The sequence below is a fragment of the Arthrobotrys flagrans genome, assembly GCF_004000055.1.
Source record: "Arthrobotrys flagrans strain CBS H-5679 chromosome Unknown unitig_0, whole genome shotgun sequence".
In the NCBI taxonomy this organism is placed as follows: Eukaryota; Fungi; Ascomycota; class Orbiliomycetes; order Orbiliales; family Orbiliaceae; genus Arthrobotrys; species Arthrobotrys flagrans.
This window is the reverse complement of record NW_027137550.1, coordinates 281,101-306,080: the sequence shown is the minus strand read 5'-3', so window position 1 is coordinate 306,080 and position 24,980 is coordinate 281,101. Positions and strand designations below refer to the sequence as shown.

The following is a 24,980-nucleotide window of genomic DNA, read 5'->3' as shown; positions in this document are numbered from 1 at the left end:
ATTGTCTGTCTTTCTACAATATGGCAAACTTCAGGCAATAGACACCCGACGTTTGGCCCTATTACTCCACAAGCCTCGTTGTGGGTCGAACGGATAGGATGATTTCCCAATGTAACTTCCCACCGTTGAGGTTGTGCGCGAAGCGGGGGCGAAATTAGAAAACGAGGGAAAAAGCAATGCTTCCCCCCCACAGATCAACGAGTTAGTCCATGCAAGCTCTCAATTGTGAGAGAGGTTTAAGCGGACTGCATTGAAAGAAAACTCTATGCAAGCACGATTTTATTCACGTCTGGAAATCGACACTAGCCAAAGATAGTGAATTTACATGCAACTGAAATGCGGTCAACGTTTTTCCCGGCGTCTTGCGTGAGAGCTCTAATAGTGCATAGCGGCCGCCGGAGAAATAAATATTATCAGTATGCACGGTGGACACGGCACACTCGTACTCTAGACTGTAAAAGGTTTTACGCATGCGTGCTAAGGCTAAATGGGGAGTGGTTTGGAAGAAACGTGCAGCGCGTGGTCCTAAGCTGATCGGCCACACCTCTTGTAGAAAACCCAAGCTAGTGGTGAAAGTCGACATTTTTTTCTGCTAGGCGCCGTTAACGAACCAGACTCCAATGAGTATCAAATCCTGTGTTGACACAAGCTGAAGAGCTCCAGGGGAAACTTTCTAGACTGAAAATCGCAAGTTATTTTATTTTACTTTCTTGCTTTCTTACTTTCTATTTTTTTTTTTAAAAAAATAAAGGCTTTTATAAACAGGCCTGTCACAAAAGGGTGTCAATGTCGCTCTGGACCAGGCCTGCTGTAGCATTTGATTTGTGGTCGCGCTCAGGCGAGACCCTTGCATCTATTAAATATTTCATGTTTCGAGAGACGAGACATGTGCGGCAAAGGTGTTTAATTTGTGCAGACGTTGAAGCAGTGGGCCCCTATAGCTTCAAAACGAGCCCAAGTTCTACAGCCGGTACAAGGCAAAGTAATTCATGCGAGAGTTCTCTCAAAGTTTATTGTTCACCGGTTATGCCAGTCATGTCCCTGGAAATTGAATGGCTTGGATACTGCCTTCTTCTTCCGACGTGGATAACTCTTGTCCACCATTTTTTTATCTTCTGTAAATGTTATTATAGTCGAAATATATTAGTTCCGATAGAAATATATTAAGGGCAGCGACGCAGAACCGTTGCATGTTTCGGCTATGATTGCGTACTAAGAACAACCATGGGTTCATATCGCACTCGGAAAACCTATATTAGAACGGAATTAAGAAAATAGTCTTTTCCAAAATGTGGGGACATACGATTAAGTATCTAATAACAATGAACCGCTGTAAATAGCTCAGCATCATTTAAAAAAAAAAAAAAAAAAAAAAAAAATTTCGAATAAAGATTTCCCGTGATATTGAGTGCTTTGCAACGTGGTAAACCAAATCTCAATCTTGGGAAAGCATCGATAGATTCAAAGGAATAATTCTAATTGGGTTCCAAACGGCACCCAGCACTATGCCGTCATAGCAGCTAGGTTTACTGGAAATACATTCTGTTAGTAGAACGCCACTCATACCTTTTTCGGTCGGCGGCTAGGTGTCATTTGCGCCACATGCCCCGGGACGCTCCAGCAAAATTTTTTCCAGTTCCATGTGTTTCTTTCCCACTTCATCCTGGCTCGAGGTTCCCAGTACTACAAATCTACTTGTGATCGCGACCGAGTAACAGCCTCGCGCATGAGTTCTAACGTATAATCGCATATAGGAATAAGAATGTGGAAATTGAAGGCGTCGACATCGTCTGTTGTGAACTTTCAGCTAGCCTGTGGCTGAAGCCCACAAGATCTCTCGCCCGTTGGAAATAGCGGGTCTGTAAACCATTCGAGAACCACTAAAGAGTCCCAGTTCAAGTCGTTAAATGTCTCGCCTGAGACATAATAGGAATTTGCAAGTGAGGCGTAAATTAAACGTCTCTCGACGGTTTCTTCCCACTGGGGAAGCCATGGAACGCCATAGGAACGCGAACCGAGCAAGAATGGTCGTATGATTTAACCACAACGGCGCACTTTGTCACGCCATCTTCCCACAAAGTTCATGTTGTGTGCACATACGTATGGGGTAAGGGCCGCATAGCTGTGGCATACCGGCCTGCGGGTTGAGAGGTTTGAGCTTTTCATACAATTACTCGACACAAACTGTGAACGGCTGAATATCTCAAGATAATGAATCCCTCATTTACAGACAGAACAACCGAGCGGCAGGTGGTGGAAACTAAAGACTCGTCGCTAAATAGGCAGCCGACCTACTGGATACACCGAAATAGTCGGTTGATACTCAGCGACAGAGACGCCGCATTCCGGCTTTAAGGCCTTTTTGCTTCTTTAATGCTGTGCTTTTAGGGGGGAATTCTCTGGAGAACGGTTTTCCCGAGGACCTGTTTCTGGCTGCCGGGAGTATTTCCCCTTTTGCGTGGAAAGATTTTGAACATGGGTATGAAATCGACACTAGCCCGAAATGGTAGATTACCGCCCCTGTTGGCCAATCAAAAGAGTTAGATTTAGAAAGTCGGCTGCTGCCGGTATCGATATTAATGGTTCCAAGTACCGGCACAAGCCCGAGCTCTGATGTAACCAAGAAAAAATCTCTCCCTCTAGAAAAATTGATATCTCCATACTCAGCCCATTTTTTGAGGAAAAAGATGTACTATGATAGCCAAAATCGAACCTTTAAGGCTGGTGGCCTTGGAAAGTAAACGTGTACTTGTCTTAGCGCTTTGGCAAACGTCCTGGAATAGAGATTGTGAGAGGCGAGCTCTGGTTCCAACATTTCAAACCATTCTCGCTCGCTCGCTCGCTCTCAAGTTTAAACGAGGCATGAAAGAAGAAACTCTTCCAGATCAATACCTTGCAGGCATATCCCATGTTCTGAATCTGGTCTCTCTAAGAAAACGCTGTGTGGTTACTAGATTTTAGATCTGGCATTATCACCCGATAAATCTTCATCCATGATGAATCGACAGGGGTTTCCGAGATCTTCGATCGTAAGATCGGGAAGAAGGAACAGGGAAAAACGCTCATGCGGGACGACTATCGTATTCGTCAATTCTGCCCGAAACGAGACACTGCTTAGATTGGATTTCCCGCTTCGATAAGTTTTCTTTGCTCAGCCGCCGAAGGAAAAAAGGAGAATCGATCCATCCAATGTCTGCCAATTGTTGGAGAATGTTATGACGAAGTTGGTGGCCTTTCGAGCCGATTTAGAATTTCCGCTATACCATTTTGGCGACCGCCCCATTTTCCTGAATTGGCGAGAGTGGAGCCTAATATTCCATAAACTTGAGGAACACGCAAGATTGTCCAATGAAGTGGATCTTTTGGCTAAATCTTGGAAGGCCAGAATGGTCTGTGGGGTAGCCTGAAATGCAGAATCAGTTTGTGGTTGCACCGCTTCACCAGTTCCTCTCAAGATATGTCGCGGCCCAAAGTTGTCATTGCACATACAGAATACAAAGTCTTTTTTTGCTGCATGAGCATCCGAGATCTATTCAAATCCTCATTATCGAACATCACCCACACGGGGCCTGGCGTTCGAACAGCACAGCACCCCCTTGTTCTTTAGACTAGAATTAAGTTGATGACTAAATTCAACCAACCCAAAGCAGAACTCTTATTCCCCACAAGATACTCATGCATATCGATTTCGAAAGAAGAACCCGCTTCTAGAGACGGCCATATGCACCCTACGTCACTTTTCGCGCACCAGGCAGTCTTTTTGCTCCCATTCGGTTATATCTGCAAGCTGTGTGTCAGGCAAGCCCCTTTATTTTCTTTGTTGGCTGGACAATCGGAGAGAGTCGATACCCGGAAATCGAGTTTGCCTTGGTGTACCGGTGCCACAACATATACCTAAGAGGACACTCGGAACCCCCCCCCCAAATTCCACAATCCGATTCCGAGAATCAAACATTGGCAGTTAAGCTCACCGGCCAATTGCGTTATAAAGCTAATTAATACGGCAAAGCGTTGTCACAAAAGGAAAGTCCTAGAGCTAAAAACTGTCCGTATTAAGGGGCCCCCGAATCCCGGGTGGCAAATTTGCAAATTTGCAAATTCAAATTCCACAACGTCCATGAAGCAAGTGGTGTTCAACTTCAACATCGGCGGGTATTCCAGTCTTAGACTAAAATGCCTGTATGTACTTACAGATTTTACTTTGGTGACACTTACAGGAGTAATTATAACGTTCTGGGTTAATGATTGCTGAGATCATTCCCCAATTGAATTCGAAGCCACCCGATGCACGATCCTCTCGCTATCACAGTGCATCGTCCAGGGTTCAGCAGCTGAAGTTATAGCCAGGCGTAGGGGAAATACTCCGATTGTTTTGCTTCTTGTTCTACACACCCAAATCCCCAGACCTATAGCGGTGCTGACGTTGCAAAGAATGTGAATCGGCCACGCACGAGCCGAGGCCTTGCGAGCTTGTCATGGTACGGAAGCAGGGAACCTGCCAGGATATCTGCAGCTGTGTTGCTTCAACTTTTCAAAAGAAATGCTCTGCAACATATAATAGGTCGGGTGAATAGTCCCCATGGCTCGGCGGTCAACCTCAAGCTAGCGTCCGTTTAATTGTGATTTTATAGAATCGACAAATCTTAATTCTCATGAAATACCCCCGTGGGAATTATGTCTCTCAATCAAAATTTGGCTAGATCTGGGCTAACGTGCAAGCATAGATCTGGAGTCGCCAATCGAGATCGAATCTGGAATCTTGAGCTGGGGTTTACTTGGGTTCCGCTTCTCTGCAGCAATCATGGGCTCAAGTTTTGTTCAAACAACTTAACGTCGTCCTTGGATCCTGCCAGATAAATGAGCTATCCTCGAGGATTGCTGCTCTCTGGGTATGAAGAAAACTATCTGTCCATGACGAACCATTAGAGGACTATAGGTATTATCGAACTTTACCGGAATTTTGAAGATCTTCACGGAAGGACGTGGATGCACATGGAAATCGTTCTCAACCTCGCCGTCTTTTCTCTTGCCTATCAGAGCAGACGAGCGGGTCATTTTTTTCTGTAGAAGTTCATGGTCCTCCCGGGTGCTCCTCGCTAGGTTCCTTTAACTTTATGCCGAGAAGAATTCAAGGAAAAGAGCGACTTTCCTACAGTGTTAATCATATATCCGTTATCCAGCCTCTTAGTCTGCCAGAAACCAAAAACAATCTTTTTGGTAATGGCACAAGGATGAGGATCTACCCTCCCACCCCCTCGGCACGAATTACAAGTTCAGATCCGTAAAAATCTCTTCACTCACATCCTCATGTGTGATTGGATGATATATTGCATCCGAGTTTTGCCTTGAGGGAAATATCGTAAAGATCTGGGTACATGTAATGTACCTTGGAATCGAAGACACGCATTTGTCAATAGGGTAAGACAATAGTTACGGATTAATTGGACTGGTGTTTCGATTTACACTCAAGTCGACATATCTACCATACAAGAATATTGAAGATTTTAAATATTAGTGCTGTTGTATAAGTGTATTTTAGGCGGGGAATCCATGACGATTAAGCATAACACAGTTGTTGGCTTCTAGATTACACTGGGCTATCAATATAACAGTAATAGATCGGTGCTCTTTACTTATATCTGTTGGAGCTACCTAAAACAAGTATAACCGCACCGTATAAGTCCAAGAATGTCAATAGCTAAGCCGTTGTCCATCACAAAAAAATAATTCTCCGAGGTGGAGTGAAAATGGCTTTCAGGCGAGGGTAAACTGGCTGCAAAAATCACCCGCAGGTAGAAAACGGACCCGTGGAAGCAACAGCCATTTCTTTTCTTACTCGTCGTGCTACCACAAAGGCACATTCCATAATGTGCTGCCACTACCGTTTTCCCTTTCGAGAGACCGGTTATTAGAGTTAGGCCGCACTGCTCTCTAGCGTGATATCCCATCTGGGTTGTGTTCCACTAGGTAGTAGTAGGTGAGCCAAGTGGCCATCTCGCGATGTTGGAGTCTCACATAACTTTGGAATGATGATGATTTGAATACGTAGACTACAGAGGCACGAGCGAAGTGTTGATATCCCCAAAATGTGTTTTGTGGTAAGTTGTTCAGATTTTAGATACACCACTAATTGTTGGTACAGACCCCGAAAATCCATGAGGTTGACAATAATAATAATAGTAATAATAATAATAATAAGTTGGAGAGCCAACTATAGGCCCGTGTTTGGGTAACATCGGTATTGGTGACCAAAGATCACCTACTATACAATTATTAGGAAAGGAGCCCAAGAACGCCGGAGAAATCTGACATGAGATGGAGAGAGAAAATGAATCAGGCGAACGAGATAGATAGCCCGCCCAATAAAGCCAAACGATAGCGACGCAAATGCAAAAATGTCGATGAAAAAAGACCTGCCGGACTCCATTCCCTAAATTTCCTCCCAGATGAATAATAAAAAACAAAAAACACAAGAACATGAAAGAAAAACGACTGCCCAGACCCGTCTCCAAGCAAGGGGAAGTATTTATAAGAAAAGAGAATTGTGAGCATGGCATGCATAGTGCGGGTAATAAAATGGCATATTCGAAAGGATGTTGTCGCTAAAACAATCGAAATGGGTGTGAAATTTGAATAGCAATTATGGAAATAGGTTTGTGAGGATATTATATAAGAATGCTGGATAGAGTCATCCTTTGATCTTTGTTGGGGCCTTCAGGAGAAAGCGGTGTAGCTGGGAGAGTTGGGAATGATACGGTCATCGGAGTAGCTAGAGGGTGTGGAATTTGCTTCGGTTCCGTAATTCGGAAGGATTGTGAAAGCTCTGCGAGCTGTGCAAGATATCCACCATGCTCTTGAGAAGGTCTATGAGTAAGTGAGCTATGTAGGTATGTCTTTTCACTCTGTGTCGCTTGTGGATATCTTCTTTCCTCGAGCGGGTGAGGAAGACTTCGCCTGCGATCCTCATAAGAAAGACCTTGAAGGTGCGAGGTTTGGTGGGAATACCCAGTGGAGGCCCTATTCGCTAGAGGCGGTAGGTTGATATCAACAGCAGGCGAGGCAGGTAGCCTTGGAGAAGTTGAATTTGGTGAGATAGAATCCATAGTCAAAGCAGGAGTTGTTTCTTTAGACCCTCGTCTCGACATTGAAATAGAAAGAGGGGGTGAAAGTAGAGCAGTTTCAACGTAATGCCGTTGAGAATGACCCGATGGGGCAAGAGTTGGATGATGAGGCGTGTGCTGCTGAGGGCTACCGTTGAAAGAGGGCGAGCGCGGCATAGGTTCGATGGATACTAGCTTGTATGCTCGCTCTTGTTCTACCGACGAGCGACCTGCTTCAATCTGTTTCTGTCGTATGCACATTCGTTTCCGTCGATTCATGCCACCATTCCACCAGTTTTTAACTGCATTGTCACTTCTGCCTTTTAGTCTTCGGGCAATCTCTGCCCAACGTTTCCCCATTTCGGCGACAAGTTGTTCTATTAAAGCGCCTTCCTCTGGTGTGATTGGATCACGGTTGAGCTGAGGCTTGAGGTTCTGGTGAAATCGTTCTCTGCATTGCTTTGGCGACCTTGTTCCAACTAGTTGTGATATTCGTACCCAGTTGTGGGCTCCGAATCTTTGAACCAAAGACACCAAGTTTGCATCTTCCAAAGGAGACCACGGCCCCCGACGTTGCTGCATTATTGTAGTTTTTGTAATTTTTGAAAGACCACGATCGGGTGTATTCACGTAAGTATAAACCCTTCCCTGCCTCTTCGTCTTCTTCTTAAGATATTCTTCCTTTTGTGTTTCTTGAGGATATGTAGTGCAACCGGCTAGATGGCCCGCTAAGAGTTAATATAAAATCAGCACTGACATGACAACGCAGACTTAGTTGAGAAGGGTCATGTCAGGAATACCTTAGAAGAATATGTTCCGGATATGTTTGCGTTAAGGGAAAAGAATGGTGTAATTAAGAATGGGGCAATAGGTGAGTGTATATGCAGAAGAAGAATATTATAGTGTGGAGATATGAGCTTATGGTGATTATATAGGTGGAGTGGTTTTATTCAGCGTACAAGCGAACGGGAAGACGGCGGGAGAAGGGTATATGTATTTCAGCTTGAAAAGTACGCAAGGAAAAGAAACGAAACTAATGGATAATATGCATATGTGTACGTCTTGGGTGCTTATAGTTCCGCTCCTGGGCTCCTGCCCAAGGTGTGGACATGAAATTTTGTCCACCTTTGGGGACGAAAAACCACCCCATCGGCCCAAGAAAAGCTGCACAGGCTTTCTATTCCCTGGACGGGTAGAGTGGCGAAAAAAGAAAATTGTCTACAGGGAGGGAACAGGGAAGCTCCACGGGCGGTTGCCCTTGAGTTGCGGGGAATAGATCCGGGAATACCGGGATGTTAAAAAAAGCACAACCACCTCAATCAGAAGCACAATAAGTTGCTTGGCAAAAGCAAATGGAAGAGAATCGCTAAGGGAAGAGAAGAATTCAGACAACAGTGAGGCTAAGGCTGAAAAGGCCGTGGGACCCGCCGTCAAGGAAGGAAATTAAGACTTGACGATGACGATGTGGAGGCAGCAAACAGTTTGCTTTTTCATAAACCTATTTTTTATTTTTTTATTTTTATTTTTATTTTTATTTTTTCTGAGGCGCTTTGGCTAGCCTAGGCTCGCCATCAAATCACAAACCTCGTATCGCATTTACACAGGCTCTTTCGACCACCAGAAGTTAACGATACCACGGGGATGGAAATTAGACCATCGGATGGGAATTCGAAAGCCACCTTGCTCGCATTTGTGGTCTAGAATCCCAATCCCATGTAAAACTGTTGAGAATCTGTCGAGCGACCAAAGCTAAGGTGTGGCGTTTAAAACTCTACTTTCTCGAGTCAAGAAAGGTGGAAATGGGGTGAGCAGAGATCGAATTTAGTAGTAAAGCATGGGGTTTTTTTTAACGGGTTCTTAAACTCGAGAATTGATAAGTGACAAAACATCCATCAGAGTCCCTATCGCGCTAGAGACTGTGCTACTCGCAATCGAAGCCACCGTGATTGTACGAAATAGACTAAAACCGAGGGATTCCAGACGAGTTACATAAACTCTATCCGTTTTGCTGGGGGACATTTCGATCGTCGACGTTTCTGTAACCCAACTGGCAGCTCAGGAGGAACTGGGTTTACTCCTTGGTTCTTGCTCCATGGACGCTTGGCCTTCCTGATAGCGTCTAGTGAGGATCGGACATGCTCGTTATGCAGATCAGATATAACCATCAATCCGATCTCCCGACTATGTTATTACTATACAGAAGAAGTCAGGCGGATCCTCGCCAAGCCTTATCTTCTCGATTTTCGATACAAAATAGCTTGAAATTTCGAAACCCCAGCAAATACTCAATATTTCTTACTGAATTCAACTGAGTCCGATACACCAGGCGGTACTCCACAGTGGCCTAATTTGAATCGAGATTCAACTTAACCGCGCAATTCTCCCAAGCGGGTTGTTTAAGGCTTAGCTTCAGGGAAAGCGGCATCTTCTAAAGAAAGCAGTAAAGTCACAGGCTCCTGAACCACAACTTGTTAAAATTACCGATCTTGAAAAACCAAAGGCTAAAATTAAAGAAAACGGCAGAACTGCTGAGACTCCTGATTCTGGTTTTTCCATATGGGTTCAGCCGGATTTCTAGCTACACTGTGAGATCATACATACGTAGGAATATTCCAGCCTTGTTGTGAGGAAATCTGCTGTCCATAGAAGACATGCCGCATATGCGCAAATCGTCTCATCCCATCCTTAGGGAGAGATCTGTTCATAATTTTGGAGTGCGCTGAATGAACTATATCGGAGTTCTTTCCTTCGAGAGAATGCTCAACGTAGAAATGAAATACCACGTCATCCTAAGATTCCTGAGATTGTGTACCAACAATACAGCATGTACTACAGCAAGTCAATTCTTTAGAGCTGATAAGAACACATATATTATGATGAGGGGTTGGAGCCGCTGTGTCTTAGTGGCACCGAAATATGTTCTTGGGTTTACGTATCCAATAATTTGGAACCTTATTAGAACCTTTAACGGTTTTGTCAAGATCACATAGAATCGGAATCCAGCTGGCAAAACCTTGACAACCCGAAGGTCTGGATGCAGCCGAAAGCCTTTTTCATCGTCTCTCCCGCAGGCATATGCCTGTTGAGTCCTCCGGACTGCCGATTTTCGTCACAAGTCGATGTGATTGAAAATGGCGCTAACTAAGGGTCGAGTTCCTCTTCCACTCGGTTGTTTGATGCAATGCCGGTTCTAACGGTATTTACCGAGGCAGCCAGCAGAGACTAGATGGATGTCCGTTACGTAGCAGAGCGTCTGATATCTGGCCCCGCTAAGGTTGGCCAGCTCGAAAGGATAAGGAAGGAGGTCGCCGATGAAAATCAATAAAGAGGTCTCAACTGGGGTGGTGAGGAGAACCCACTGCCAGATTGGGGTCCTCCTGTGGCGCATTCGAGCTGAACCCATGCCAAAAAGAGATTAACTTTGGATCCTGGCATTGGCATCTGGTTTTTTCCCGGCTGCTTTCGTCGCTTCGGGGTGTTCACTGCCAAATGGAGGAATATTTGTCCTAGCGGACGATCTGGCGGCGGAGATAGAAGGCTCTTCGCACCCTAGCGCTCATGATGGTAATTAGTATGAGTATGTATGTATTGTTGGTCCATTGATTGACATCTTATGGAAACTAACGCAGCGGCCTTCGGTAGGCTCCCGCCAAATCTTTAATAATTGTAGATCGTATACGTCTGTTGGAACGTAAAGAACACGAGATATCTTCAAGTGGATTCATCATTCGCAAACATTGGTGTCCCTAAAAGCCTCGGTTTGGGTTTGTACCCACTTGCTTGTATTGGCTTCGGACTGCACCTAAGAGAATCCAAGGGAATTTCAGCTACGTCATAACCCCCAATCTAAAATGGCCCACCAATAATCAGGAGTCGTCCCGCGTGTCTTTGATAGTACAGCATTGCTTTTGGATGAAATGGTTAGGGGTAGGCGAAATGAGTGCTCAGAACGCCAGGGTCCCTCCAATAGTGGAGCTCTTGGCCAAGTCGGATCACGGTCTAGATCTCAACGGCCGGGATGTTTGTTAACACAGCATTTGCTAGATCCCTGGCACTCCAGCGAACATGCAAAATAGAAAGATGATGCTTTGATGCTTTCTTGAGACATGCCCGCATCGGCTAAACGGACAGTTTCGAGAGGGTTTGGAATGTATTTCTCCTCACACTCTCTTCACAAGACCTTTCTAGGGATATCCACGTCGCAATATAGGTTCCGATATTAATAGTTGCCCCATATCGTGGGTCGCTCATAGTGATCGAAACGGATTTTCTTCGGGTCTGGGGGAGAACTTCATCCAATGCTTCGAATCCGATTCAAGATGCACTGTTTGTTTGCCGCAACACTGATGATTGCTTTCAATGGCTTTGATACGATCCTGCAACTAATTAGAATTAGAGCATGCCTATTCAAACCTTTTGACTTCTTTCGGTGATAAAAACAACAAACGGTTTCCCTTTTCCAGTGGCAATCTTGGGCGGCATTTCTCCCAACCGCCAGCGGTGTGACCGGCTTCCGCTGAGATCTGAGGGTATTCCTGATATGGCTAGCGGGCATTCTTATCCCGTACAATTATTGGATCCAATCTTCGTTCTTTTGTGTGGCTTTATGGACCCACCCCAAAAATAGGCTCTCAGATCTTGATCTAACCAACGGTCTTCGATCTTGCAATTTCGTCATCCAATCAGAAGACGGATAGATATCCCGGTGTGCATACTTGTGCTTGGCGGCCTAGATTTGCACGATACGCGATTTTCGGTTGAATCGAGCAGATGTCATGATCACTCACAAAATGTTCCCAGAACCCTTGAAAGGAAAAAAAAACAAAAAACAATCAGCTCTAGGGAACATCTCCGATTGTTAAGAGTTGGGAGTGGATGATGAGATGTGCCACCGGCTTGCATGCATGCATGCATATGGCTAGGCCGCAGAGTTTGAGCATTGTGCAATCTGCATTGCAAGGTGTAGATGTTGGTTATTTCGAAATTTTCGTTAATCGCATGATGCTGTTGGACATTAGTCAAGCACCCTGATGCTGGGAATTCCGACTATGCACATATCCCACTTCTGCCGATGCATGCAACTGGGATGGAAGAGAAAAGAAAGGGGACTTGGCCGCATTACTATATCTTGAGAGGCAAGCTTGATCGGTTTCTCCCTCATAAATTAAAACATAGGACTGGGTATTTGAGCTTAAGTTATACTAAATCGGTTTTAAGAAACGAGATGATATCCTCAATCGAATTAATACGCCTGAGTCGCCTTGTGTGAGTTTTACATACAGAGCATGTCTTGGGGAAACAGACAGGGCTTTCGCCCCGTTTATTTAGGCTGGATACAGATCTAAAAGATGAGTGCAAATCTGACCCTGCGGCAGTGAAACGTCTGGATTGCTTATGTACCAGGAAATGCGCCAGGGAACGAAATTTTCGATCACGTTCGAAAGAGTTAAAGCAAGCTACTCGCGGACCCCACTCTTGAACTTGGCAGTTCCTGTGGGCACATATGTATCTTGACGCTTCGACTTAAACGATACAGGAGGCGGTGAGTCCAGATGTGGAAGGGATCAACGGGCCCGTCAGGTTTGAAAGCATTTCCGTCTTTCGCCGACTTAAGCTCAGGTAAGAGTTCTTCACATTGCGAACTCCTTCCCGAATTTAATATGGGTTAAATGGTGGGTTTTCTCTCTTAAACCCCCCCTGGCGGATGAACCTCGAAGCATGGATGCTGATGCGAGCATGCTAGGACTAGAATATCGGAACTTCGATGCCTCCCGAACACTGAATCAGGCTGCCGATGTCTCGTACGGCTTTGGCGACGTTTGGGTCCTAAAGTTGACTTTGTGACACTTGCAGCTACATCGACCCACTAGTCTTCAATATGCATCGGCTTGATTTGTTTGCAACAAAGTGGTTGGCTATTCTGTAATTCTGCCCGGTTATCCACATAAATTTCGTAAACAGAAGCACATTTCGGGCAGCATGCACACGTACACGCCTACAAATCAGGGGTCTCTCGGCTACCATCAAGCCGCCCTGTCGGCGTGGACGAACACAGAGAGGACATTCTCTACTTGGCTGCACATGCATAGCTAGCGTGTTCAATGGCCGTATTAGTTGCTCGTTTCAAGTTGTGATAATCGTGTTCAATTTCCAGATGTTTAGGGCTTGCTCAAGAGCCAGGCCACCGCCTTGTTGTTCATACTTGCAAATCTAATTCCACCCCATTTGATCGAGAACTTTGCAATGGCTATGAAATGTGATATCCTCTCACATTCAAAAGCACCCGCAGACACAATACCGTCGTAGATTTTTATCGAATGCACGCCTTCGGTACACCATATCGGGGCTCTAGGCCTTTTGCCTAACTTAAAAACGATCTTTTTGGCTGATGGCTTGCCTGGTTAGAGCGGATACATTATTAAATCCTCCTGGAGAAATCGAATCATATCACTTGACACCCCTCCATTTCGACGACCACGAACCGACGGCGCATGACGCATTGATGCAAAATGCCTGCATTTAATCGTTCAGGCGAGTAATCAAAAGGAAAAACTTAACCTCCTGGGGGTGTCCATAACAGCAACAAGTCGCGGTGGCGGCGCGCTCTCGACCCGGATTACGCCCTCGGAAAGCCATGGGCTATATAAGGACCCTAGGATCTCTACGGGAGGCTGGTCGCCCCTCCCGGCTCAGACATATTTCGTACGACAAATGAGGGTATCGTATGTTGACCAAACTGTCATGTGGGATTAATACACAAGTTAACGTTACTCGGACCTCTCCTTCGGGGAAATATTTTATGTCGATGATCTTGTAACATACGGGTTCGAGTGCTTGTTGAACTAACCTGTCAATCTGTTGTTTGAAGCGCAGGTTGTATGTAAAACAGGTCAGATGGAAAACTTTGGTTGGCTCGTTTACTACCTGATGTGACAAGGTTCCATGATGTTCGTAGCCTTTCTCGTGGGTCCTGAGTCCGGAGATGAACATGAGGCAAATTAACTCTCGGAGTTATAGTCCTGTATAGACAGCTCCAAAAGGACCGGCAGGTAACCAAAGTAAAAAACAGGCGGAGGGTCGTTGGAAATAGCCCTCTACATCCGACGGAGCCATCCTTGGGAGGGGCATTTGGGAAGGTATAGCATGTATGAACATTATAAGACTGGCTCGCCTGTAAGAAGTTAGTTCAAGACAAAATGACGCCCGGTCCTTGTCGGTGACCGTCTTTGATTAGTTGGCTCTGCTTTGGATTTAGACTGGCAAAAGTTTTCCTCGTGTGTCAAGTTGAGGGCATTAAGAGAGAGTATAATCAGATGTTTCGAAAAAAAAAAAAACTGGACGTAAGAACTAAAACCTAGTTCCAAAATAACGAATTTGCTAAAGAGTCATACTTAGGTGACATTTAGCTAATATCAATCAGATGTTTAAAATCGATGCGACAAGTATAATCATGATTACTGTTACGACTAGATAACTACGGGGCTTACAGTTGTGAGGTAACTAGAATACATACACATCGCCGTGTCAAGCAAACCTCGAGCTCGGCAGTCTTACGATATTTTCAAGGAACATGCCGTGTGAAACTTCGAGATCACTCACAGATCGAACATGCAGAATCGTATTGATCTACCTAAATAACTACCAACACGCATATTTTTCATGTCTAAGGCTCAATGCCCTAGATACAAATTAGCTACACTACACGGAGGAGGCTTTTTGGCGGTTATTTTGCAGTATGCATAGGCTCCTATTGATCTAGCTAGTGAAGGACATGAAGTCCTATTCTTATTCTAGAGAATTATTTTCCCGGGCGGACGCTCCTGCTTCGGATACCCGACTACCGGACTCGGTGTCCATAACGCCATAGTCAGCTAGTTGACTTGTTTTCTCGTAATCATCTTCCTGTTATAGATGTCCAGAAAGCGATGATCATTATCAGTTTAAAAAAATAGTTCTAAATAGTCCCTAAAAGAGACACAAAATCCAAACATCACTGTCCGTGTGATGTTCTTTGAAATTTCTGCCTAAGCGTCTTTTTGCCGCAAATAGATGATATGCAGAACACATTCCTAAGGGTGGCGGTTTTATTCGATAGTTGCACGAGGATGAACGATCCCATTAGCCCCAAATCGGAAGGACCGTGGGGGCAGTGTCATTTTTGCAAACACAGACGAATACGAGACGATACCGTCATAGGAACGGGACCCAAGGCTGATTGTTTATTCGCGGAGGCGACGATGGAGCCGATCATTCTTGTAACACTCGAGATCGGACAGAATCGGCTAAGATGTATGTCAGTACTTCGAAATTCTTCGGTTCAGGTGGTGAGAGTCAGTCTTGAGCTCAGCTGTACCAATATTTGCAAGAGACAAAGCGTTATCTAGCTTAGTTACATACATACCTTGATACCCCTCACTTTTTCATTGATTGCTAAAGCCTAGCCACCACATACCGATTTGAAAACCCGCAGACAATTTGGAAGCACAAATTTACAGGTTACATATGTCGATATCCGTTTTTGACGAAGGAGTTTGCTATCAATGTCCTACGAGTCATTATTTTGAGATGGATACATGGTTCTGAGGCTTTGTGAAGAAGGATAGGAGGTCTCTCTGATTATATGCTATATTCCAATATGAGAAAGCGATCTGGTGCCCAGGGCCAACCCTACTACAACCCTAGAACATTTCATAGTCTAAGATGTATTTTTTGAATCCTACCTCATTCTTGGTACCAACTTCATGTAAGGATCTCATGAAGGTGTGTTGTGGCGTTGCAATTGCGGTTGGACTGGTGTTTTGTTGCATCCTCGTGGCTTGCAGGAGGCGTTTCAAGTTCTCCACAGAATTTATTTTTTTTCGAGAGAGGAGTCTGCGCAGATTCGGAGATATCGGGTTATCTTGGTCGCGTATCGAGGGATGGTACTAAGTGGTTTATACTTACGGAGCAGCGTACGGAGCATCGACGCATCGATTCTAGGCTTGGCAAACCGAAAGCGTCTGGGCAATTGTAGTTTAAAATTATAATTAACTCTGTTAGCAGTTTAAGAAAAATAAGAATAAAATATTAGTATCGATATTCGGGTTGAGTCTCTTATCGTACTTGATTATCTGGTTTACGGTTTAGCCTTCAAAAATTTTAGGTTAATCGCACCACTATGACTTGAAGTGCAGTTGAAGAGTTGTTGTGGCAAGCGTTTGTGTTGAGCCGTGTTGACGTTTACGGCAAAACAAAACGTGTTGGACGTGTAGTCGTTTTGTGGGACAAAAATCGATCGACTAGAAGGTTTCAGAGGATCGGCTGGGATAAACCTTCCACGAGACTTCCGCGTATGTAAATCTGGAGCCAGCAGTCGTTTAATCTCGGAGGCGTTTAGACAGTGCCACTCAAGATCTTGAGATACGGCGTTTGGAGCCAACATATATGTATGACGGCGGCAACGTTTTTTGGGACGGTGGCACGATTCACCTCGTTGCATTTTCGATCTCAAATTATACACCATGAGACAATCTTGACTACAGGTTGTCAAAAGCAATTGATCTCGCAGTATCAATACAGGTCTCAACGGTTCTTTACTGTACTAGGTGTTGAATCTTCTTGGTTTGTAATAAGATTATACCCATTAACTTCTGAAGAACGACCCGATACCCTAACTAACGACGGTGATGCTCTGAACTGTAGTGATGATTCCTCTGTGGCTATTCTTCAAATCCCGGATTCTGGGAAGCCAACTCTGCCATTTCACGGCAAAGTGACTGCTGATACGACCAAGTTTTTGGGAATAAATCCCATAACGGCGTTCCAGTCACACAGACGTAGCCTGTCTCCGTTGATACAGACTGCGATAAAGCACCTGCCTAATGGGCAGAAGCCAGATATCATCGCTGTCACACGTGGACCGGGGATGGTATCGTCTCTTGATGTCGGACTGGAAACAGCTAAAGGTCTTGCTTTGGCGTGGGACGTCCCACTTGTCGGTGTTAATCATATGCAAGCTCATGCCCTCACGGTGAGGTTGTGTAGAGCGTTGGAAGGCAATGGACTTGATAACCCCGAATACCCTTTTTTAAGTTTGCTTGTCAGTGGCGGCCATACTATAATTGTGGTGAGCTGGAGCTTGACTGACCATGAAGTACTGGCCGAGACAATTGACACTGCGGTTGGCGATTGTATCGATAAAGTTGCTAGGGTCATCGTACCAAAAGAAACTCTCAAGTCAAAGAAAGATACAAACTACGGCAAAATGCTTGAAGAGTTTGCATTGCCAGATGGTCTCGATAGCCAATATGAGGTGTCGAAGACCGATATAGTTGGTGATCAGCTACAGGAGCTATATGGGTGGCGATTGCCTGTGTCACTAGGTGGCACAAAGAAGGAGGGACATAGGGGGCTTATGAAATTTAGCTTTGCTGGTCTGAGAAGCAGTGTCGATAGACTGGTAGACACGAGAAGAAAAACGAAAGGAGATGGCTGGGCCGAAATAGATGAGCGTAAGGCGCTTTCACGAGAGGTGATGAGGCGGTGTTGGGAACACCTTGCATCTAGGGTTATAATGACCCTTGAAAGCTTACGGGAAAAGGATGTCGATATCGAAACCGTCATAGTTAGTGGCGGAGTTGCCTCTAATAGATTTCTACGAGAAGTGTAAGTCTGCGCCCCCCAGTCTAAGTGCATTCATCGGAGCGGCGGGGCGTTAATTATCACACGAGATAGCCTTCGGAAGCAGCTCGACTTCAATAGTTTTGACAAGGTGGACCTCGCGTTTCCTCCAATCGAATTTTGCACCGACAATGCCGCAATGATTGCATGGACAGGCTATGAAATGTATCAAGCAGGTTATGAAAGTACATTGGATATTGCGCCGTTCCGGAAATGGAGCCTGCAGCCGCTCGATGAGACAGTTCACGATGTCGAGAGGGACTGGGAAGAGAATGCATTTGGCATCCTGGGGGTAAGTGGGTGGAAGCGACGGGCTATCGACTAACCAGAAATCACTTCTCAGATCTTCCTCGTTCGAATAGGATTTTGCCCATGTACATATTGATATATTCCCTACCCAGCATAATGATACCCGCCCGTACTAGAGCTCTAATGTTCAATCTAGATATATGATGTCCATTGTTTTTTGCGAGCCTAGAGTTGTTTCAATTAAAAATGATAGGTTTCATGGATGTTTTGCCAAATATTGCATGCACTTCTTATCAAATATCCCGAACTCCTCATTGCCTTCGAGGCTGCTCCCCTATCTGGTGCATGTTGTCGACGGCCAATGTTTACATGAGCATGAGTTTGTTGGATTTCAAGCCACCCACCAAGAGAGGAAGGCGGTCCATTCTATTTTTAGCGCCAAGAAATCACCCAAACCAAGGGATCGTTTCTCGAAGCGCCTGCCATTGATTTACTTGTGTTCCAAATCTATTGTAATGAACGCTCTGGGTAGAAAAATTCGCAGACCATGCTTTCTATTGGCGTATCAACATGCATATGCGGGGAAGCTTTATCGCGACTAAAATAAAGACACGATGACGGACAAGGGCGGTGGCCATGCGCTGCGGGTGGGACAGCGCGTTAATGGCGCCGGGTGGGGTCTACAGGAAATATTAATCCTCTGGAACCAGGAATAAACACAGCGATATATGAGACTTTTGGGTATAAGAAGTAAGGGGTTCTATGTGATCTTCTTGTATGCGGCCTCACGTCCTCGCTATGCTATTCGATTTGCTCTCTATATATTTTTAATCTTTTCCTCTGGCTAGGCTCATTATCATTTAGGCTGGTTCCATTCGCGTTGCCGTATACAATTAACCGGCTTGCATCGAATTGCAGTGTTACACACGAACTTTACTGTCAGACAGGCGCTTTGGCTTTGGTATATTGTGTATATCATAGCCACACGAAATCTCAAGATATTTCCTGAAATGAAACCGTTCGCAATCAAAAACAAGATTAGGGAAGCCTTCGGAAGAAGGTTCAAGAGGCGAGGCTCATCCGTCTCCCAGAACGATGCAATCAAGGCAACAATCTCCTGGCGTAAGTCTGCAACCGAGCCACTTTTAATATAAATATAATATTGGTTCTAACTCGAGGGTAGCGGTCGGACGAGGTGACGACCTTACGGCCTACGACACCCATGTCTCACGCGGGCTCGGATTTTTCAAGGACAACGCTCATGGAGACGGCTTTCCGCCCGCTGTCACCCCTGTACGGTATTCCGCCGTATCGTTCCGGGCAATCCGTAGCAAGTCCGAATCTTCACCCTGGCTCCAGTGGAGTTGATCAATATGATACCAGTAACTTTTGGAAACCCTTTACAATTCGGCTTCCATATCTTATCTTTCTTAATATTTTAACCTTATCCTTTATCATTATTATTGAAACGCTTTATTATTTCAGCAATCGCAATGAGGGCTTGCTTTTTATGAAGGATATCGACGATCTACCTCTCGGGCAGTACTTTACTATTCAGTACCTTCCAACTTTGATTGCGGTTCTTTATGGGATTGCTTGGTCAATCGTGGACTTAGATTGTAAACGGCTGGAGCCGTTCTATGATCTGTCAAAAGAAACCGGCGCAAGCTCGGACGCCTTATTTTTGGAGTATCAGTACCAATTTCCTCTCTTCGTTCCATTCAGAGCACTTTTTAAACGACATTGGAGCGTCTTTCTTTCGTCGACAATATTCTTAACTGCGACTCTCATCATCACACCGCTACAAAGTAGTATACTAGCGACAGTTGACAAGACATCTGAATTCGGGACTACTTTCAATATTACTGCTCAGTTTTTACCCCTCAACGGCAGTGATTCAGCTTTAACACCGGAGTTCCTGTTCACGGAGTATACAATTAGTAGGCTGAACGGGAGTTTGCCGAAGTTTACCGCCGAGGGAAATAGTTTCCTCCCAGTCGTTCCTTCCAAGGCATTCCAAGACGACAGGTTTACTGTCTCGAGCAATTGGTCTTTGACCGATTTATTTTATACTTTGGATGTCAATTGTGTCGAGCCAACGTTTTCTAATACAACTAATGTTAGAATTAGTGGAACTAGTGCACAAGATGCAGTTGCAATTGTAACTCATGTCGTCTCTCATCAATTCAAAGATGACTTTTGCAATATAACGAGCACATTCACCATTAATAGGGAACCTGGTGACGATGACGGCCCTGATATCACATATGGGTATACGTGGCGGCGGCCTCAGCAAATTAGTCAATGGTGTGGCTTCAAAAATACCACAACTTTAGCGACCATTGGCCAGTTCAACCGAATAGAGAGTAAAGTGAAGCTCAAATCGGTTTTGTGTGAGCTAAGAGGAGTCCAAGAATTTCAACAGGATGTGGTCATTAATGCAACCAACCGCGCTATATTGGAGCGGAAAGCTACCCCCATTTTTCGAAGGTATATTCGAAAAGGAGACATTAATCTCCTTTCATTTGATGCCGCGCTCTTCAATCGTGGAACGCATGAGGTTCTTGGATCAGACATATCCGTCTTCGCGAACGCGAACATTAAGGCTGCCGATACTTTGTTTAGTGGGACAACCCCAAAGAAGGCTTTTTTGGACGCATCGGTCCTACGGGATGCTACTGAACGGACATACAAGCACTTCTTCAGCTTAGCAATGAGCACAAGCTCTGCTTTTTTAACCCGCAACAATGGAACAACAACTGGTACGGTTCTTGTCCGGGGCCAGGCAATAGTTATTGATCGGACCTTTGCAATCGTCTCGGATATCTTTCTCGGCTTAGTGCTCTTGATGGGTATTATTCTTTGTGCTTATTCGTACCAAAGGGATTCGACCCTAAAGAGTGATCCGGATTCACTCTCTTCTACGATGGCTCTCATTGCCCGCAGCGATCTACCCTCAATGTTTAACGGGCTAGACAGGGCGAGTACTAAGATATTAAAAAAGAACCTTGGCGAGAGCAAATTAAACCTCGGATATTGGGAAGATTCTTCTGGGGACTTGATATACAAACTTGATGAAATATCGGTTTCTCAATCTCGTAAGTCGTCTAAATAGGTTGCTAATTGATTGTATGATGTTCCGTTTACTGTTGTACTGAGACTAATATATCTATAACTGGCTCGGATTAGAAACTCCGATTCAACGCACAGTCCTCAAGGAGGAGAGCATTCCTTTCCATTTGCGACTTAAAATTGGGGCCTCATTCCTTGTTGCTCATATCGCCATAGCCGCTTTTATAATTTTTCTTTTCATCCAAAGTAGAGACTCGGGGCTCCCACTTCTCTCCACTGATTCATTTACATTCAATTTAATCTGGGCTTTTATCCCAACCCTGGTTGCAACAGTTCTGGAGCCAATATGGGTCTCTATTAATCGAGATATCTCGGTCCTCCAGCCATTCTACAATCTCCTTAAGAGGAACGTATGTGCAGGACGGAGCTTGTCCCTCAAGTACCAAACTATACCCGCAGTCCTGATAGCAAGGTCTTTAGTTGCCCACGACTTCCTCCTCTCTGTCGTGTCCTTCATGACAGTTTTGGTCAGCCTTCTTGCTGTGACATTACCAGGTATCTTTTTTGAAGATGTTAGGGCAGTTAAGACGGAAATGAACTTCCAACCTCAAGTAACGAAGCCTATAATCCCGGTTGAATTTTACTATTGGAAGCCAGGCGACTCGGAATTTATGCGACGTCAAGACGTTTTTCTAGATCCATTTGCTGCAGCTCGAGCGAACATCTCGGATAATATACCACTACCGCCTTGGTCAACCCGAGAGCATATGTTTTTACCCGTCAAACCTGCACCCGGATTAAATGTCAGCATGGATTTTGATTTCTACCGCACGACCACTTTGGGGTTTAGCGGTAGCATGGAATGCCGCCCCGTTCTGAACGGGACTAACGGCGAACATATATATTATAATAATAATAACAGCACTACAACCGCCTTTTTGCGGATTCCAAATACGTTCGAAGGAAATCCTTCAGATATGTTACCCTGCGGAACAGTATTTGGGTATAAGCCACCAGAATTGACAGACATGTCGCCTGAATACCATAACGCTAGTTTTGGTAGATGGCCATTTCCTAGTATCGACAACTCTGGAGAACTCTACGTGGACACCTCAGATGATGACAACAAATTGGTGTACATATCCGCTCAGAAGCGTGATTCTTTTGTGGAAAAGGAGCGGCTGAAATCGATTAGGGAGAGTCTTTGCTGGAATATCGTACCCGTTTCATGGTCACATCGTCTGTATAGCCGAGGTGCAAAGGGGTATGTCATGGACGGCCAGCCGAAACAAACATTGCTAGTCTGCCAGCCCAAAGTTACAGTTGCAAACTTCAGTATCGAGGTGGACCGGCTTGGGAATATTCATTCATCCCAAAAACTAGGCAATTCTTCGGAGATCGACGATTACCTTGAACCAGGATTTTCTAAGCAAAGATTTCAATCCGGGTTGCCCAGTATATTCCGCCCGTACATTTCAACCCCAGGGTTCAGGGTACAGGACTGGGAAGGTCTCTTGATGACCCGCCTTGCGAAGAATGGGTCTGATTATTTTGATCCTACCGAGTTAGGAAAACTTGCTAGTGATGCATTCGCTCTTGCTTTTAGTATATTTGCTTCCCAGAATAAAGACGAGTTGTTTTTAGAGGGGAGCACGGACTCTAACGGTGGATACCTCAGCGGATCGGCATATAAGTATGAGAAAAGAGTCGTCATGTCACCACCGTTGACTATTGTATCACTTGCTATCCTGGGGCTTTTCTGCTGTACGCTTGTGTTGGTGTATACTTTCCGAAGGAAGCGATATCTCCCGAGACAACCGACTTCGTTGGCGTCCATGATTGCCTATTGTCAGGGCAGTACTCTGTTAGATGACCTTGTTGATACTTGGGGGATGTCAACTGTCCAGCGACAGGAGATTCTCGAAAAGCTTGGACACACGTATGGGTTTGGTTGGTACCAAGGCCGTGATGGAATCCGCCGGCTGGGGGTTGACAAAGAGCCGCTACTTGATAGTTACGATCCTCCTTAAGATCTTAATCCTTAATTAATTAATGAAATATACTACCCACTGCAGATTTAGAGTATGCTTTACATTTGAATATTACTTAGGATGCACTAACATATATTATTAATCGTTCGTTAAACCCCGAAACTCATATCACATTCCAGATTTTTGGAAAATGGGTTATTTTAGTTAAAGAAGGTGTAAAACAAGGGAAGGGTAAGTTGACCATGTGGATATCCGTAAAGTTAACCCGAAGATTCACTATACCTTCCAATTCATAGGATGCACGTGTTCGAAGCCTGAGACCCTTTGTATTTGGTGTGACTGAACGTATTAACAAAACACTTTGGCTAATCAACTGAGTACTGCAAATCCTGATCATGAGCAACTAGCCTACAAGTCTGCACTTTGAACTGGCGGCGATCGAATTGTAATAGAACCACTTGTCTCTAATAGTCTCTAAATCCAACCACCGTAGATCTGAGACACTCCTTATTCATATTCTGATATATATATATATATATATATATGTTCGCCATATTATATTGGGTGAATTTCGTGACGAGCTGATTTGCAAGATATGCCCAATCGATCAAAGCAGAATAATATAGACATATTTGGTTCTGATATGTCCGTTTATATAAATATGTATGGTATTGAACTAGTATAATCAGATTTGCATACGGCTTCATCATAAAAGCATCCCCTCAATTGCATAGCTCGACTACCGGCTCAAATTCATTTTATGTAGCTATTATTGTTTTCCAGACGGTGGATTTCCATTTTTAGTAAAATCGGGTGTACTTGGTGTGCTAATAAACACAGCCATCAAAGTTTAAAGCAATGTATATACGTATACGGTAAAAGGTTTACGCCCAACCCTACCCAATATATTGTTCGTGAATGCTCGAGAAAAAATAATCATTTTGATTACGCCGAAGAGTTCAAAAAGCGATGGGAAGCGATCAAGTGCCCGTGGGCACCAAAGAAAGTACTTACATACCTGTATAGCACATAGCTTGTTATATTGTGCCACCTCACTCAGGTGAAGAAATTTAATACTGAAAGACGCTGTCCGATACTAGTGTGGTGAAGGTGGTATAGGAGTGGTGGACTTGACTTGTTGTATTTTTTATTGTTCAACACAGCTTGGCGACGGCGCACCCATTCGTTTTGTCTATAAATTGTAATCTGCTATGCTGGGTCCTGTCGGGGGACATCTTACTTACATACGACATATACATACACACATACAGACGAACATTCACCAGTTTACAGTATTCTATGTTTTATCCACAAGCGCGAGCTCTTGTTATTTAGGCCTTTCTTCCAATAGACACTTGTGTTCCCTCAGGCTTATAGGCGGGCCTACCGCCCACCGCTCTATACCGTCCATTTACCTATTTATAGCCGATGGGCCAGCTAGATAGCTGGTAGTCTCCTAGAGACCATATCACTACCTCACACTAGTTATGAGTAGCTGTAGCTAGTTATATTTTTAGAAAAAGCGACATTCGAGTCCTAATGGAAATGGGCCACAAAAATTTGAAGACGTATATAAATCAGTTGGATCGTAAGATGGAGAGATTGGATGCTAAAATAAAGAGGTTGGATCATAAGGTGGGTGCTAAAGTGCATTAAAGAAGCTGGATGCTAAAGTGGAAGAGCTGAATCCGCACTAAGATGGGCCGCCGCGGATACCACTATCCTCTCAACGTATTCGCAAGGAAACAAGAACACTTGTTTGAAGGGGATGCTCCTGAAAAAGTCAGAGTCTTGGGACAGGAACCCGGGGTTCTAAATACTTGGGTAGTTTAATTAGTGCTACCGTACCATGGTGTGTTAATTTGTATCTATTTGGTCTCGCGCCAGCCTCCACGAAGTGGTCACTATC

At 44.7% G+C, this 24,980-nt stretch overlaps 3 protein-coding genes across 4 annotated transcripts; 2 read left to right on the top strand and 1 right to left on the bottom strand.

Annotated features, from left to right (window-relative positions):
- Positions 1-6,665: 6,665 nt before the first annotated feature.
- On the bottom strand, positions 6,666-7,682 carry DFL_003188 (uncharacterized protein; the record flags this gene model as incomplete). The annotated part of the gene is made up of 1 exon (XM_067632090.1): positions 6,666-7,682. The coding sequence occupies one exon, from the start codon at positions 7,680-7,682 to the stop codon at positions 6,666-6,668; it is 1,017 nt and encodes a 338-aa protein (XP_067490395.1).
- An 8,841-nt stretch (positions 7,683-16,523) lies between these two features.
- Positions 16,524-18,084, top strand: DFL_003187 (uncharacterized protein; the record flags this gene model as incomplete). 2 transcript variants are annotated; one of them, XM_067632089.1, is made up of 4 exons in its annotated part: positions 16,524-16,541; positions 16,685-16,704; positions 16,782-17,744; positions 17,814-18,084. In XM_067632089.1, the coding sequence occupies 4 exons, from the start codon at positions 16,524-16,526 to the stop codon at positions 18,082-18,084; spliced, it is 1,272 nt and encodes a 423-aa protein (XP_067490394.1). The 2 variants fall into 2 exon arrangements, with proteins under 2 accessions (XP_067490394.1, XP_067490393.1); XM_067632088.1 differs by having other exon boundaries at positions 16,528-16,700.
- A 934-nt stretch (positions 18,085-19,018) lies between these two features.
- Positions 19,019-23,110, top strand: DFL_003186 (uncharacterized protein; the record flags this gene model as incomplete). The annotated part of the gene is made up of 4 exons (XM_067632087.1): positions 19,019-19,130; positions 19,192-19,306; positions 19,494-21,106; positions 21,198-23,110. The coding sequence occupies 4 exons, from the start codon at positions 19,019-19,021 to the stop codon at positions 23,108-23,110; spliced, it is 3,753 nt and encodes a 1,250-aa protein (XP_067490392.1).
- Positions 23,111-24,980: the final 1,870 nt, after the last annotated feature.